Source organism: Benincasa hispida, chromosome 12 (genome assembly GCF_027475165.1).
Source record: "Benincasa hispida cultivar pf3 chromosome 12, pf3_genome.v1.1, whole genome shotgun sequence".
Lineage (NCBI taxonomy): Eukaryota > Viridiplantae > Streptophyta > Magnoliopsida > Cucurbitales > Cucurbitaceae > Benincasa > Benincasa hispida.
Genome location: NC_143489.1, coordinates 85,924,695 through 85,939,710, shown reverse-complemented (window position 1 = coordinate 85,939,710; position 15,016 = coordinate 85,924,695). Strand labels below are relative to the sequence as shown.

At 35.8% G+C, this 15,016-nt stretch overlaps 1 protein-coding gene across 1 annotated transcript; it reads right to left on the bottom strand.

Annotated features, from left to right (window-relative positions):
* Nucleotides 1-12,515: 12,515 nt before the first annotated feature.
* On the bottom strand, nt 12,516-14,063 carry LOC120068300 (fasciclin-like arabinogalactan protein 8). The gene has a single exon (XM_039020021.2). The coding sequence runs from the start codon at nt 14,009-14,011 to the stop codon at nt 12,740-12,742; it is 1,272 nt and encodes a 423-aa protein (XP_038875949.1). The 5' UTR covers nt 14,012-14,063; the 3' UTR covers nt 12,516-12,739.
* Nucleotides 14,064-15,016: the final 953 nt, after the last annotated feature.

The following is a 15,016-nucleotide window of genomic DNA, read 5'->3' as shown; positions in this document are numbered from 1 at the left end:
ATTGTCGCATAGAACCGGCGCAACTTGGTGGGCGCATCTGGGTGAAAAGCATAATTAATCACGATGGGACAGAAAGCTGATGACAGTCGAATCTAAATTAAGTTGACAAGCCACTAACGATAACAAGTACACTCAGCTTTTTGGTGACAAATATTCGGCGCATCAGTCAGAGAATTAAAGTCATCTCATCTGTGCAATCATAAGAGAGAAGCCATCTTTCACCTCGAAGCTCTATAAATACCGAAGGCAACCTTCAGAAAAGGGGTTCAACAAGTTCAGAGAGTTAGAGAATTTTCCCTTAGATAGAATAGCCTTGTTCTTAGTTTTTCTTTTGTTTTAAGGCAGAAGCGAGAGAAGCGAGATTGTGCTGATAGATTATTCCAGTGAACTTGGGAGAGTTCCGGAAGCGTCAAGATCAGAGAGAGGGCCAGCTTCTGCAGAAGCAAACATATCTTTTGAACAGAATAGAGTTGACAGTGTAAAGGCCTTAGGAAGCAAGGGATTGCTACCAGGCTCTCTATCCTTATCTTCCATTGTTATTTTGTACTCAAACTTATCTATAGAAATGGAATTTACTTTTTTATATCTGTTCACTCTTTGTTTATTATGCATGAGTAACTAAATTTGTCGAATGGGTTGAGAAGTACTCAGCTAGCATAACTGAGGATCTTCATTCTATGTGATTATCTTGTATTATGTATGCTTCATTCGTCCATTAGAGATACTCGGGAGGGTAGTCTAAGGATAGGATCTAGGCTTGGGAAAGTTAGGTTAGAATCTAGGCTCAGAAGAGTTAGATTTGAACGCATAATCAAGAGATAGAAACTTAGAAATAAGCACTGTTTGCTATTAATGCGTCGCATGCATCCTAGAGATAGGATACGATTGTGTGCAGTCACCTTGTCTTTGTGTGCATCTTGTATCATCGCATAGGAAAAGGGTAGCGACTTAGGAATAAGCTTTATGGACATCATTGCATTGAACACATGCGTCCTAGGACTAGGAGCACCGCATTTGCATTGGAAAATCTCTGTTGTTGCATGAATGTATCATGATCGCATAGTTTGACACATTCCCAGGAAACGCTAACTAAAGACTTTCTCAACCCGTTCCTCCGCATACTCAGCGCATCTACCGCATAATCGACCTTTTCTCAAATCTACCGCATTTATTTATTTTATTATCGCAAATAACAACCCAAACAACTATTTGATTTCTTTGTTACCGCAAAGTCTTCTTGAAAAATTATCACCGCATACTGTTTTCCCAAGTCCCTCAGTTCGACTCTGGACTTACCAGGAAACTCAGTAGGGTTTATACTTAGATTCCACTGAGAAAACTTGTTGCTCAACGCATTTCCTTCACTGCATTTCATCCATAATTTCACCTCATAAAATAACGCATCATAAGGGTATGTTTATCTTATGCAACGGAAGTCTGAATCCTTTGAAAAGTTCAAAGAGTTCAAGGCTGAAGTTGAAAACGCATTAGATAGACGGATTAAAACACTTCGATCAGATCGAGGTAGAGAGTTTTTAGACTCGACATTCCAGGACTATTTGATAGAACATGGAATCGTTTTTCAACTCTCAGCGCCGGGTACACCTCAGTAGAATGTGATAACTTGTAGAAATACAAGTTATTTATGCCACCTTATCTAGATATTACGGCCAACAGCTAGTAATTATGCGCCAATTGAAAATTAGCCTAGTATTGCAATAATTATAAATGTTTGCGATTACATCCACTAACACCAAAAAGATGGAAAACAAGGCGAACTTTACTCTGTTTTGCAGGAGACCAAGTCACCGCTTGCGCTCAAGGCTCATGAGAGACTAATCAACGCATCTCTGTCACATTGCGCCCGTCAATCAACAATGAAAAGACGAATACCGCGATGGTGGCACAATGGGACAATCGATCCGAGAGCTGTGTTTCAACTGCATGCGATAATAAAAAAAAACACCGCATGCGAACCTATGATCGAAAGATGCAGCTGAGCAACGCAAAAGCAGAGGATTGAGACACGTGTACAACTAACGGTTGCGCAAAATTGATGGTCTGATTGTATAAAAGAACGAATAATATTCCTCCATCTTCGGAATTACCATAACCATGAGTGGGGACCACAAGGCCAGAGTCAAGGATCTGCACCTATAAATACCCTATTGATTTCAGAGAAAAATATGCTACTTGATACGAGGCTAAGTGCTACTAGATTCTGAGCTGAGTGCTTAAGAGAAGAAATCTGGGAAGACGAGATAAGACCGAGAGGTGAATCTCAGATCCAACCTGCCAAACACCTGATCGGAAGCTCTGTGCAAAGATCCCTACTACCGGTAGAGCAAGCCTGAGAGGGAAGCTCTTCCTATCATCAAATCCATCCTATCCGGCAAGCAGATCTCCATCGAATCTGTGTCATGACATTGGCACTATTTGTATCTGTTCTATCTCTCTTTCATTGTGTAATTCATGTTTTCTTTATCTCTTCATTCACACACCATGTATCAAATGCTTAGTAGAAATATTAAATGTTTTGATAAATTCCATTTACCATTTTATGTCTATTTCCGTTCACCCACCAATCACTTTCTCCATGATATCTTCTTAATCCTCCGATGAGCAATATGAATCACTAAGAACTTAATCTGTATTAAAGATATAAAATACGTTTAGCTAAAGCATGCTAGACGGCATTTTCACCTGTGAGAGCAGAAGTGAAGGTGTCATTCTGATCTATCGAGAGAAGGTCAGAAGAATGCGTTAACTAAAGCGAGTAGTACTTCCAGACATAGAAGCAACCTTGCGTTCATTACGTTAGTCTCTGTTTCACCATAGACATGTGAGAGTGCGGCCGATCATTGAGAGGTGTGCGCCAAAAGAAAAGGGGAACAGTATTTGTACCTTCAATCCAATTAAGAACTTGCGTTGTTTATATTATTTATCTTTCTCTTTCTATTCTGTTCATAAGACTTGTCGTCGCATCCCATGTCTTTGCATAACTTTCACAGCCAGCCTTAATCCCAGCATCTAGTACATGTAGTCTGTATCTTGTATCATCTAGTTTAGGTTTACTGTCTTTTTATGTTTTTATCGCATCTTTACTGTTTTCCTTTATTTTATTGCAATTTATATACTTGTAAAAACACACTTTTAAGGATTGAAAACCTGGTCGCATGTATCATGAACGTACTGCAATAATCTAAACCAGTCCCTGTGTTCGACCTTGGATCACACCGAGAAACTTGCGGTGGAATTATACTTGGTTCCATTGTAAGGAAACTTGTGACAACGCATGGCATACTACATGAACATCCATAATAAACGCATAATTAGACGTAGTATCGCATCATTGTGAGCAATTTATATCATCCATCCAAACACATTACAAAATGGTGTAGCGGAGAGGGAAAATAGGACCTTGTTAGATATGGTTCACTCGATGATGAATTACGCTTCTTACTAAACTCATTTTAGGGTTTCGCAATGGAGATTGCGGTATATATACTCAATTGTGTTCCCTCCAAGAGTGTTGCAAGAACACCTCTGGAGTTGTGGAACGGGTGTAAAGCTAGTTTACGTCACTTCCGCATTTGGGGTTGCCCTGTACATGTGCTTGAGGCTAATCCCAAGAAGTTGGAACCACGATCAAAGTTATAATTATGAGATCTGGAAAATGGACATCAAGACAGCCTTTTTGAATGGCAATCTTGAAGAGACCATTTATATGGTGCAACTCGAGGGATTCATAGCCCAAGGTTAAGAGCAAAAGGTTTGGAAACTAAATCAGTACATTTATGGACTGAAACAGACGTCTCGATCTTGGGACATACGGTTTGATACTGCAATCAAGTCGTATGACTTTGACCAAAACGTTGATGAACGTTGTGTCTACAAGAAGATCATCAATGCTTCAGTAGTCTTCTTAGTGTTGTACGTAGACGATATCCTACTCATTGGGAATGATGTAGGTCTATTGACTGTAGTTAAGAACTGACTAGCGACCCAATTCCAAATGAAAGATTTAGGAGAGGCTTAGTTTGTTCTAGATATATAGATCATTTGGGATCATAAGAACAAAGTGCTAGCACTGTCTCAGGCATCGTACATTGACAAAATGTTACTCAAGTACTCGATGCAGGATTCCAAGAGGGGCCTACTGCTATTCAGGTATGGAGTTACTTTATCTACGGACATGTGTCCTAAGATGCCTCAGGAGGTTGAGGAGATGAGACAGATCAGTCTAACTAGGCCATTTTAATGTTGCTGACCCGTTTATGAAGGCTCTCACGGCTATAGTGTTTGAGGGTCATCAACGGAGCATAGGTCTACAAGATCACCTACGGCTGGATTAGGGCAACTGGGAGATTTTCTTGTACTAGGCTTTTATGCCTTAGTTTATTGTTTTGTACTAGGTTTTTGTACACCCCACTTCGCTTTAGGACAAGTGGGAAATTATTGGGGTTGATGCTCTAAAGTCTCGTGTTCTGTAGTTTGTAAACAGTTTGTACGAACGCTTGTGTTCTGAATATATATGATATTTACTTCATATCTTGTATTTTGCTCAGTTACTTGTTTTATTTTCTTTACCACAAACCAATAAACATAAAATCCCCGGTTATCTGTATATGACTCAAACATGTTTGTGGTGACATACAAGTGGATCATGTCTTGAGTGATAACCAAAATGGTCTGTAGTATATGGATATAGAAGGGAAACCTTATCCTGGTAATGCTATGAACGCGGCCGGTTTTGTGGAATGGTCACAAGTGTTGTGACTTGTCACAGAAGGTCTGATCCTGATCATTCGTGTTGGGGACATGCGAGCGAGGGCATCCTATACAAAGAGTTTGTATAAGACCTGACCACGAAGTGTTAACATCTCGTTATATACATCGTTCATGATAGAGATTTCACTTCACTAGGATGACCATAGGTAACATGACCTCAATCCTGAGTGAGTTGGGAACTCCTGCCATAGAGGGCGATCCTTTGATTTCTATGAGTGCAAGTGGCCAGGTCGCCAATTCAAACCTACCATTTTGGGGATTTGTCTGATTTGGGAGCTAGGAACTCAGCTACATAATTCACTCCTTCCCCAAAACAGGGGTAAGTAGATAGATAGCTCCCTTAAGGGCTGATTCTGGGGCTTGAACGATGTGGTGCCACATACCTTCTCTTGGCCCGAGAGGTGTTCACACATAGTTGGACTATGTTGTATTGTTCATTAAAGGAATCAATGGTACTTAAGGAATGAGATGTAACTACAGGGGCAAAATGATAATTTGACCCAGCTATACTTACGAGCATCTGTGAAGGGTCATCGTACTCATGATTGGTTGTATCCCATGGACACAGAAATATATCTATGGTAAGAAAAGTTCAGTTGTTGGTCTTTAATGAAATGCCTGACAGTTAATGGATGGTGGATCTCGTGGTTAAAGAGTTTAGTCAGCTATTCACGGACCGTTGGGGCTTCGAACCACAGGTCCATTAGGTCCTCTGGGTAGCTTGGATAAAGTTAAGAACCAGTATTTGGGTTAATTTGAAATGTTCAAATTGACAAGAGGAAGTTCAATTATATATGATCTAATTGGACTGGTTAATTATATATGATATAATGGGCTAAATGTATGAGATACATTATTTTGGAGGAAATTAGATATAAATATGGTTTATATCAAATAGAGGAGAAAATACTGTAGTAGATATGTGATATCAAACTATAGGATAAAAATATAATATGATTATGTTTATTAATTAATTAGTTTGTTAATTATATGATAATTAATCCAAAATTCACGTTCGGACGTGGGTTAGTGGTGCAGAGTCGGTTATTGTAACCGATGAATTAAAATGAAAATAGTTTTCATTTTGTTCAATCGCCCAAAAGAATTCGCAAGAGCGCGCGTAGGTGAAAAGAGAACGATCGCTTAAAGAATCGAGAGCCTATACGATAGTTGCCTCGCGCCTAAACGATCGCACGATATTTCCTACACAATATCGGATAACTTCTCTAAACGATCGTATAATTGCGAATTTTGTTAAAAGATCGTATACCTTTTCCTAAATGATCGTTCAGTAAATCCTACACGATCGTGTAGCTTCTCCTAAACGATAAGCATTCTGCTATGCGATAGCGTCTTTTTTCCTCTCATTTGCTTATCGCCTACACGATTCGTGTTTCCTCCTTCCTCTACCGAATTCACCAAAGACCACGCTTTGGGTTCTCACTCCGAGAATACCCGGGGATTTTTACTAGTGGTGTCATCCCCACGGCATTCGTGTTCGTGCGGTTAACGCTGATGCTAGGCGTTAGTAGATCGTGTGGAGGGTTTCGCTGCATTGAGTTCCAAAGTGTCAAAGACTGTCTTCAACTGGTATGGAACTCTCTCCCTTGTTATTTATCTTCTTCTTAGCATGCCGATAATGAGTGTTTGTTTGCATAACTATATGTTGAATGTATACTATTGTATTTCGGTCACTGTGAGATCGGAGTGATCCGAACGTGCTCACGGAACTCTTCGGTAAGAGATCCTTCACGAACAACCAGTAACCGGGGATGACACCACCACGCGAAGCCCTTGGTATTCTCGGATGACAATCCAAAGGGTGGACTTTGATGGAATTGGTAGAGGGGAGGAGGAAAAAGTGAGCGTGTAAAACGAACAAGCAAGCAGGAGAAAGGGATGACTATCGTATGGTTGGGTGCTTGTCATTTAGGTTGGGGTACACAATGTTTGTAGGTTTAACTAAGCAATCATCTATCAAATGGTAAGCGATTGTTTAGGTCTGCTTGGCACGCTAAGCAATCGTATAGAAAACGTAAGCAATCATTTAGAAATCGCTAGCAATCGTTTAGTACACAAGTGTGCGATCATTTAGGGAAATGGACACATCGTATAGGCTCTCAACGCTAAGCGATCGTATAGATTCACACCGTGAGCGAATTTTCTTGCGTCTCTTATAAAATGAAAACAATTTTCATTTTATTCTTCATTTACAAGAACTGAATTCGAACTTCTCACTTTCACACGATTCCAGATAAATACTCAGCCAATTATCTCATAACCGCCTAATTAATTAAATAATAAATATAATCATATTATATTCCTAACCTATAGTTTGATATCATATATCTACTATAGTGTTTTCTCCTCTATTTGATATAAATCATATTTCTATCCAATTTCCTCCAAAATAATGTATCTCATACATTTAGTCAATTATATCATATATAATTAACTAGTTCAATTATATCATATATAATCGAACTCCCTCTTGTCACTTTAAACATTTCAAACTGACCCAAAAACTGATTCTCAAATTTATCGAAGCTACCAAGGGGACCTTATGGACCTATGGCTCGAAGCTCTAATGGTACGTGAATAGTTGACTAAACTCTTTAGCCACGAGATCCACCATCTGTTAACTGCCAAGCATTCTACTAAAGACCAACAGCTGAACTCTTCTTATCATAGATATATTTCTTTGTCCATCGGATATAACCAATCATGAGTATTCACAGATGTTCATAAATACAGCTGGGCCAATCTAATGTTTTGCCCCTATAGTTACATCTCATTTCTTAAGTACCACTAACTCCTCTAATGAACAATGCAACATAGTCTAACTATGTGAGAAAACCTTTCGAGCCAAGAGAAGGTGTGTGGCGCCACATCGTTCAAGCCTTGAAATCAGCCCTTAAGGGAGCTATCTATCTACTTACCCCTGCTTCGGGGAAAGAGTGAATTCCATCTTGTGTAGCTGAGTTCCCAGCTCCCAAATTAGACGAATCCCCAAAGTGGCAAGTTTGAGTCAACGACCTGGCCACTTACACCCATGCAAATCAAAGGACCGCCCTCAATGGCAAGAGTTCCCAACTCACTCAGGATTGAGGTCATGTTACCTATGGTCATCTTAGTGAAGTGAAGTCTCTATCATGAACGGTGTTATATAACTTGACATTAATACTTCATCGTCAGGTCTTATACAAACTCTTTGTATAGGATGCCCTCGCTCGCATGTCCCATACACAAATGATCAGGATCAGACCATCTGTGACAAGTTACAACACTTGCAATGATTTCACAAAGCGGGTCGCATCCGTAGCATTTCCAGGATAAGGTTTCCCTCCTATATCCATATACTACAAACCATTTTGGTTATCACTTAAGACACGATCCACTTGTATGTCACCACATACATGCTTAAGTTACATACAAACAACCAGGGATTTTATGTTTATTGGTTTGCGGTCAAGCAAATAAAACATACAACTGAGTAAAATCAAGATGTGAAGCACTTTTTAAATAAGAACCTAAATCCAATAAACCCCTTGTACACCTCCAAATGGATTGTTGGTCGTTTCTGATTTTACTTCTGGTTCGTGGACTCTTGACCTTTCAGATTGATTTTTTCAAATTGTGGGGCTTTAGAAGGTTGGGCGTTTGGATAATGTTTTCTCCATATTAATTTTAAAAAAGAATTTTAAATATTTATTTTATTGCCAACATGAGCATAGCTCTAGAGGCATAAATTTGTACTATTAAACTTGAGAACAGAAATTTCATCCCTCAACCTTACATGTTGTTCCAAAAAAATTAAATAACTTTTAACATTTTTCTAATTGTTATAACTCTCAGTTTGACCAATTAACATGTTTTTATTTGTCCTAAAAACAAGTTTTAAATTGTAATTTCAATCATACATCTTTGGTTGGATACTCATTTTATGGTCTGTTTGGTTGACAATATGGAAATAGAAATTTAAAAAAATTCAATGAAAACAAAAGTATATTTCATGTTTTCAGATATGTGTTTGGTAACACAATTTGAATTTCAATTTCAATTTAAACAAGTGTTCAAAATGTGTTTGATAATATATTTATGAATCATAAAATTAATTATAGTTACTCACTAAATATATATATTAAAAATTATATATCCAACGGAATCTGGTTTACTTCATTTTAATGTATGAATTTTAAAATAGAATGATATAGCATTAAATTACATGTAAAAGGTAAAATAAAATGAAATGTACCACTATAGTAGTAAAAACTTTTCAATGTTATTTGATATTTGTGAAGGAAAAAAAATGTCTTAACTGTTGGGAGCATGGGTGAATCATCCAAGACAAAAGCACATGCCAGCATCAAAGAGTCTTTTGCATTGGGAGCATACCTCCATTAGTACTTTAATATTATGCTTTGGAAATCGTTTTAACCATGGTTAAAATTTCAAATATCACCCTTAAAATGTATATTTACTGTTACACATTTTTAAAAAACTTTATACTATCACTTAATTATGTTAGTTGGTTCTTGATGTCATCACCTAATCTTATTTTCGCATGACATCAATGATAAATTTATAACTTTGGAAAGAACGTAATTTGTAATATGGAAAAATTTGTACAATAATATGATATATTACCACACAAGATTTGATGTTTAGGTCAGAAAGTGTAACTATATAGCAAATAAAGAGTTTGAGAATTATAATGGACTTACTTCTTTTGAAGTCATACTAATGCATTTGTAATAAAACTCTGACCTAGAGCATTCATCTAGGGTTTTTGAGCTACCTTCAGCATACACGACCTCATCCTTGACTTAGGAAGTTGGTTTGTGCTTTTTATGCAAACTTGAGGCGTAAATAGACTATAGAACGCTCCATTTATCAAACGAGGAAGGTCAACCTCAACCTCAGCTATGGTTGAGGCCTAGCAAGAGAGTTTAGGTCTGATCCAAACTCCTCTCTTTCCATGCTTAATTTCGTCATTTTATTGATCATATAGTTGGCAAACTCCATAAAATCACCCATACACATTGGCAAAATTAACTTTTTAGCCAATAGTTATCTTACTAGGGAAAAAATACAATAGAGATTAAATAATTTGTTTGTGAGTTTTTTTCTTACGATAATTTGTTTGTGAGTTTAAGTGAAGGATAACTTTTTTTTTTTTTTTTTTTTTTACTTATTTTGAACTTTTTTAGGTTTAAATTGTAGTTGGATCTTTTAAACTTTTAAGTTCATTCTATTTGTTTTTAAACTTTATAAATGTTTATTTTGGTTGTTTAAATCCCCTTATTTAGTTATTGAAAAAAAAAATTGTAAACTATTAAGGGATATTTAGATTACATATATTATTTCATATATATATATATATATATATATATAATGTCTGAAATTTAAATATTTGATATAATTAATGTCTGTATTTGGCTTGCTCGAAGTTCAATAAATATGTTTGATTTATCAATTTTGAATAAAGAAACTAAAACTAAATAATTGTTTATTCAAATATAAGAGAACAAGTAATATAGTCATAACTAAATCTAATTATTTAATATATTGTTGTATTGATTAATTATTTAATCACTAAAAATATCAATAAATGAATATTTTTTTTAATTAAACATAATTTAAATTATTTTATTTAATTAATAAATTAATTAGAATATTAATAATTGATAATAAAATTTTATATTAAATAGTTAAGATAACATAAAATATTAATGTTAAATGTATTAGTTGAAATTTATTAAGTCTAAATAATATATGATATTTTATAAATAAGTAATAGTATTAGTAATGATTAATTGATATTAATTTATTAATTAATTAGATTCTATCCATCTCCCTAGTATAAGAATCCCACAAGCATGGAGGATACTAAAAATCCATGTCAAATGAGTTTTAAAGTTCTCTAACTAATAATATTTTGGAATTTAAAAAAGTGAAATTTTTTCAAACAAACAAGGATATTAAGGGTTTGTTTGGTCGAGAATCTGAAAACATAAATTTGAAAACAATGGGTTAAATGAAAACAAAGTTTTATTTCATGTTTTAAGATATGTGTTTAAATTCAAAAATTGAATTCTAATCTAAACAATTGTAAACTATTTGTAGTTACCCACTAAATATTACTTGACAATAAATTATTGTTAATTTATTTATGAACATGTTTTACGTTAAAAAAATTGTATAACTATTGTTTTGTAATATTATATAATTTATAGAAAAAATAAAAAAATTTGGTCTCCATGATTTGGAATAAGTTAAGATTTAAGTCTTATAGTTTATAATTATACCCTATAGTTTAATAAAAACTTCATAATAAATAGTCCCTATCGTAGGGGCTACTTAAGAGAATTTAACGAACCATATGGACTTAAAAAACATAAGAACTAAATTCTAAATTTTAAAATCATATAGACTAACTTTTAATTTTATCCAAACCATAAAGACCAAACTTAAAATTTAACCTAATTTAACTTATAATACATTACATAATTACATATTTTAATTTTTTTAAAAAAAGTCAAATTGAATTTATAACATGACATATTATATTTATAAATATTTTTATCTTTATTTGATATAATTATGCATTTTAAATTTTAAAATTCAAATTTTGGATTAAAAAAATTATTTTTAGAATTTGCACTATTTGGATAAAAGGATTCAAAAATAGTTTTCAGTTGTCTGCTAAACATATATTTGCTGAAATCATTAAATTTAAAAATATAGAATAGAATCTAGATGATGAACCAAATAGGTATATGTCTGAAATTTCATGATAATATTTGTGAATGACCTAAGAGAATTTTAGTTAAACCTTCATTTTGGGTCAAAATATTTATTAGTTGACCACTAACAAGTTACAACAACCCGCAATTAAATTGTTTTTCACATTATTTTTTATATTATTAAAATGACAATTAAAAGCCAAAAAGTAAATGGCCATTTAATTTTAACATCCCATTATTATTTTGAAGATAACTTGTTTTTTCTTTAAATGGCGAGAAAAATCTATTCGCCGCAGACGAAAAATTAAAAAATAAAACAAATAAAACAAAAATAAATAGAATAATGGTCAAAAGTTCTGGAAAGATCCCACACACCGTTTCGATTAGATCATAAACTACAACAAAAAATTCGAGAAACCAATGTGGACCCCACGCTATCACATTTACAATTCCAATATTTCGACACAACACACCGACGCTTTCATCAATTATATAAATTATAATTACAAATACTTTTTTTTTTTTTTTTTTACCTCACCCAACTAGTGAGGATAAGATATAACATTTTCAAACAATAAAATAAAATATAGCATAAATAACTGAGTATAAAAATACTCAACTCTAACTCAAATCTAATTCAAATTTGTCAAATTTTAACTTTCAACATTATTGAAATATTGATATAGTATGATTTTGTAACTTAATAAGTTTAAATTTTTTGGGTTCTTTAGTTTAGTTGTATAGAGAATTTTCTAGGATACACAATCTTTATTTTCTGTTAAGATTTTTCTTTCAAAATAATTGTTTGTTATTGTTAGACTCTGTATCATGCGCTAAAGAGATGTTGAATTTTTATAGAATAATTTTTCATAAAAATTAAGATATATAATCACACTCCAAATTTAATTGAACTCTTATCTTAAATTAGTAGTTAGAAATTTTAGTGTAGCTTGTTAAACATAATCACTAAAGTCAAAATGAAATAAAATAACTGAACATTAAAAAAAAATTGTAAAATAAACAGCTCATTCTCCAAACCAAACCAGCAGCCAGCGGGCCCCACCACTACACACACTCTCTCTCTACAAAGGTGTATCCAGAAAATACTAATAAATTCAAAATTAAATTATATAAAAAAAAAAGTACCAAAAAATTAAAAATAAACTAAAAAGAAGAGACTGCTGATAGAGTAAAATGACGATTTAGTACAAGAAAAGAGAGGAAATCATAGTGGTAGCAATGGCGGCGACAACGACGATAACGGAACCTTTCACGTGGACGGCTGAGCTTCCCGGAGTACTGGTTTGTGCCTCGGCGGTGGGTGCATTGGCCGGCGAACCTTCCGGTGTTTCGGACGGAGGAGCAGGTGGTGACGCGGCGAACGGAGATGGAGCCTTCGCGCTAGGGCTTGGACTCGGAGCCAGAGACGGTGTCGGTGAAGGCGAACTCACAGGCTCTGGTGCTGGTGCCGGAGAAGGAGACTTTCCAAACAACTCCGAAGGGAGCAACAGACTATCGACGCTGAAAATAGCGAGAGGAGTCGCGTCGAGGACTGTATCGGCGATTCTGGAGGGTCCGATTCCGGTGTGTAGAGTAACCGCATCTCCGGCCGTAGTCGTGGTAATGTCGAACTTTCCGGCGCTGCCAGTAGCCAGAGTGTCGATCGGATCCTTAGTCGTCTTCAAAGCTCCGATCGGAGTGTAACCGGGCAGAGCATGGTATAGAAGAAGCGAAACAACTTCAGCATTAGTAAGTTTACTCAGATCTGGAACTCCATCGGCTTTAAACGCTTCGTCGTTCGGCGCAAATATAGTCAATCCTTTCTCGACCGCCGATTCATAGGTCTTAATCACACCATTAGAAACAATCAGCGACGCAAACGTCTTACATCCAGCTTTCTCAAGAGCAGCCGTAATGTTAACATCGGAAGCCGACGGAGCCGGTGCCGTCAAAATCCCCGACGCTACAATCGGCGCACTGATCTCAATAACCGAAATGTTGTACGGAATACTCACAACTGACTTCGTGTAGCTGGATTCGAGTTTAGATCCAGGCGCGGCAGAGCCGAATGCGACCTTACCGCCCTGGAGATCGGTAATGTTGACGAAACCTAGATTTCCAGGCGCATGGCCGGTGGTCTGGTAAAGCGTAGTGGAGAGAGTGGTTCCGTTGGAGATCTTGTGGAGTTTCGCCGGATCGTAGTAGTCCAAGACGATGTGGAGACTGAGGAGGTTTTTGATAACGGAGAGAGGATGTTTGGCGACGACGGGGGAGAGAGCGCCATTGGAGACGACAAGGACGGTGATGGTCTGACGGCTGTTGATTTCGTCGGCGAGTCTGGTTTGCTGCAAGTAGTTGCTGAAATCACTATACTCAGGGTAGTCTTTGAGCATGTCGGTGATATTGTGGGCGGAGACGATGGCGGCTGCGGTGGCGAAGGCGAGGAAGAGGAGAAGGGATTTGGAAGCCGCCATGGGAGAGGAGAGAGGAGAAACAGAGAGGAGGATGAAGAGTGTGGGTTTAGAGAGGGGAGAAGGGTAATAAAAGAGAGAGTGGTTAAGTTAGTTAACTAGGGTTAAGGGGGCAGGTAACTAGAGTTAGGGGTATTTTGGGGAATATGAGAAAAGAGAGAGAGTGTGCTTTTGGACACAGCTGGAAATAACAAAAGTGGTTTATGTGCTTGGCGTATGGCACAGAGGTGGCTTCTTGCTTTCTCTTACTTTAGACGAAATTACGCTTTTGTCCCTGAGATTACTACTTGCATGAGGAGAATTATTAAAATGGTTTTTTTTGGAGCAACGGTCACATTACTAACGGTAAACTGAGAAGAACGTTGAAGTTTGTTGTTATTTGTGGGAATTTTTCTTTTTCATTATGAATAATTTTAAAAATTTTGTATTTTGTTCCAGATGCTTTACTTATTAATTAACTACTTAAATATATAACAACATTTCTAAAGAATGGTAAATATAAGAAAATTTATAAATTTCGTTGTCAAAATTTAGTTTACACTGCAAATGTTTTTTTTTTGGGGGGGGGGGAAGAAATAATCCAGAATAGGTCTGGAGACGATTTCAAAAATCAAGAGTTAACCTCAAAATTTGAATAATGTATGGGAACACAATTAAAAGTTTAAAACATAGGTCCAAAGGTTATATGCATTTTATATAATGTAATGGAGGGCAAAATAGGAAATTGAAGATGGAAGGTTGTTTTTGGAGAAGAAGTGAGAGGCTGTGTCCCGTGGAAGGGTAGTTGAATGAATGGGATCCCTTCTGCTTTTTCTCTTTTTATTTTATATATTTATGTATATAATTATTTTCAATATTCATCTTAATATTTTATAAAGAATAATTTCCACCCATTTCATGCACTTATGACTTATGGGACACTCAAATGTGTCACTTACATCATGACCCCTCTTCTATGGTTGGGATAATTCTCCAACTTTATATATATATATATAATTGATTATCTCA

What these genes read in the sequence shown, in the direction of transcription:
- LOC120068300 (XM_039020021.2), bottom strand. Translation starts at nt 14,011, where the DNA reads ATGGCGGCTTCCAAATCCCTTCTCCTCTTCCTCGCCTTCGCCACCGCA.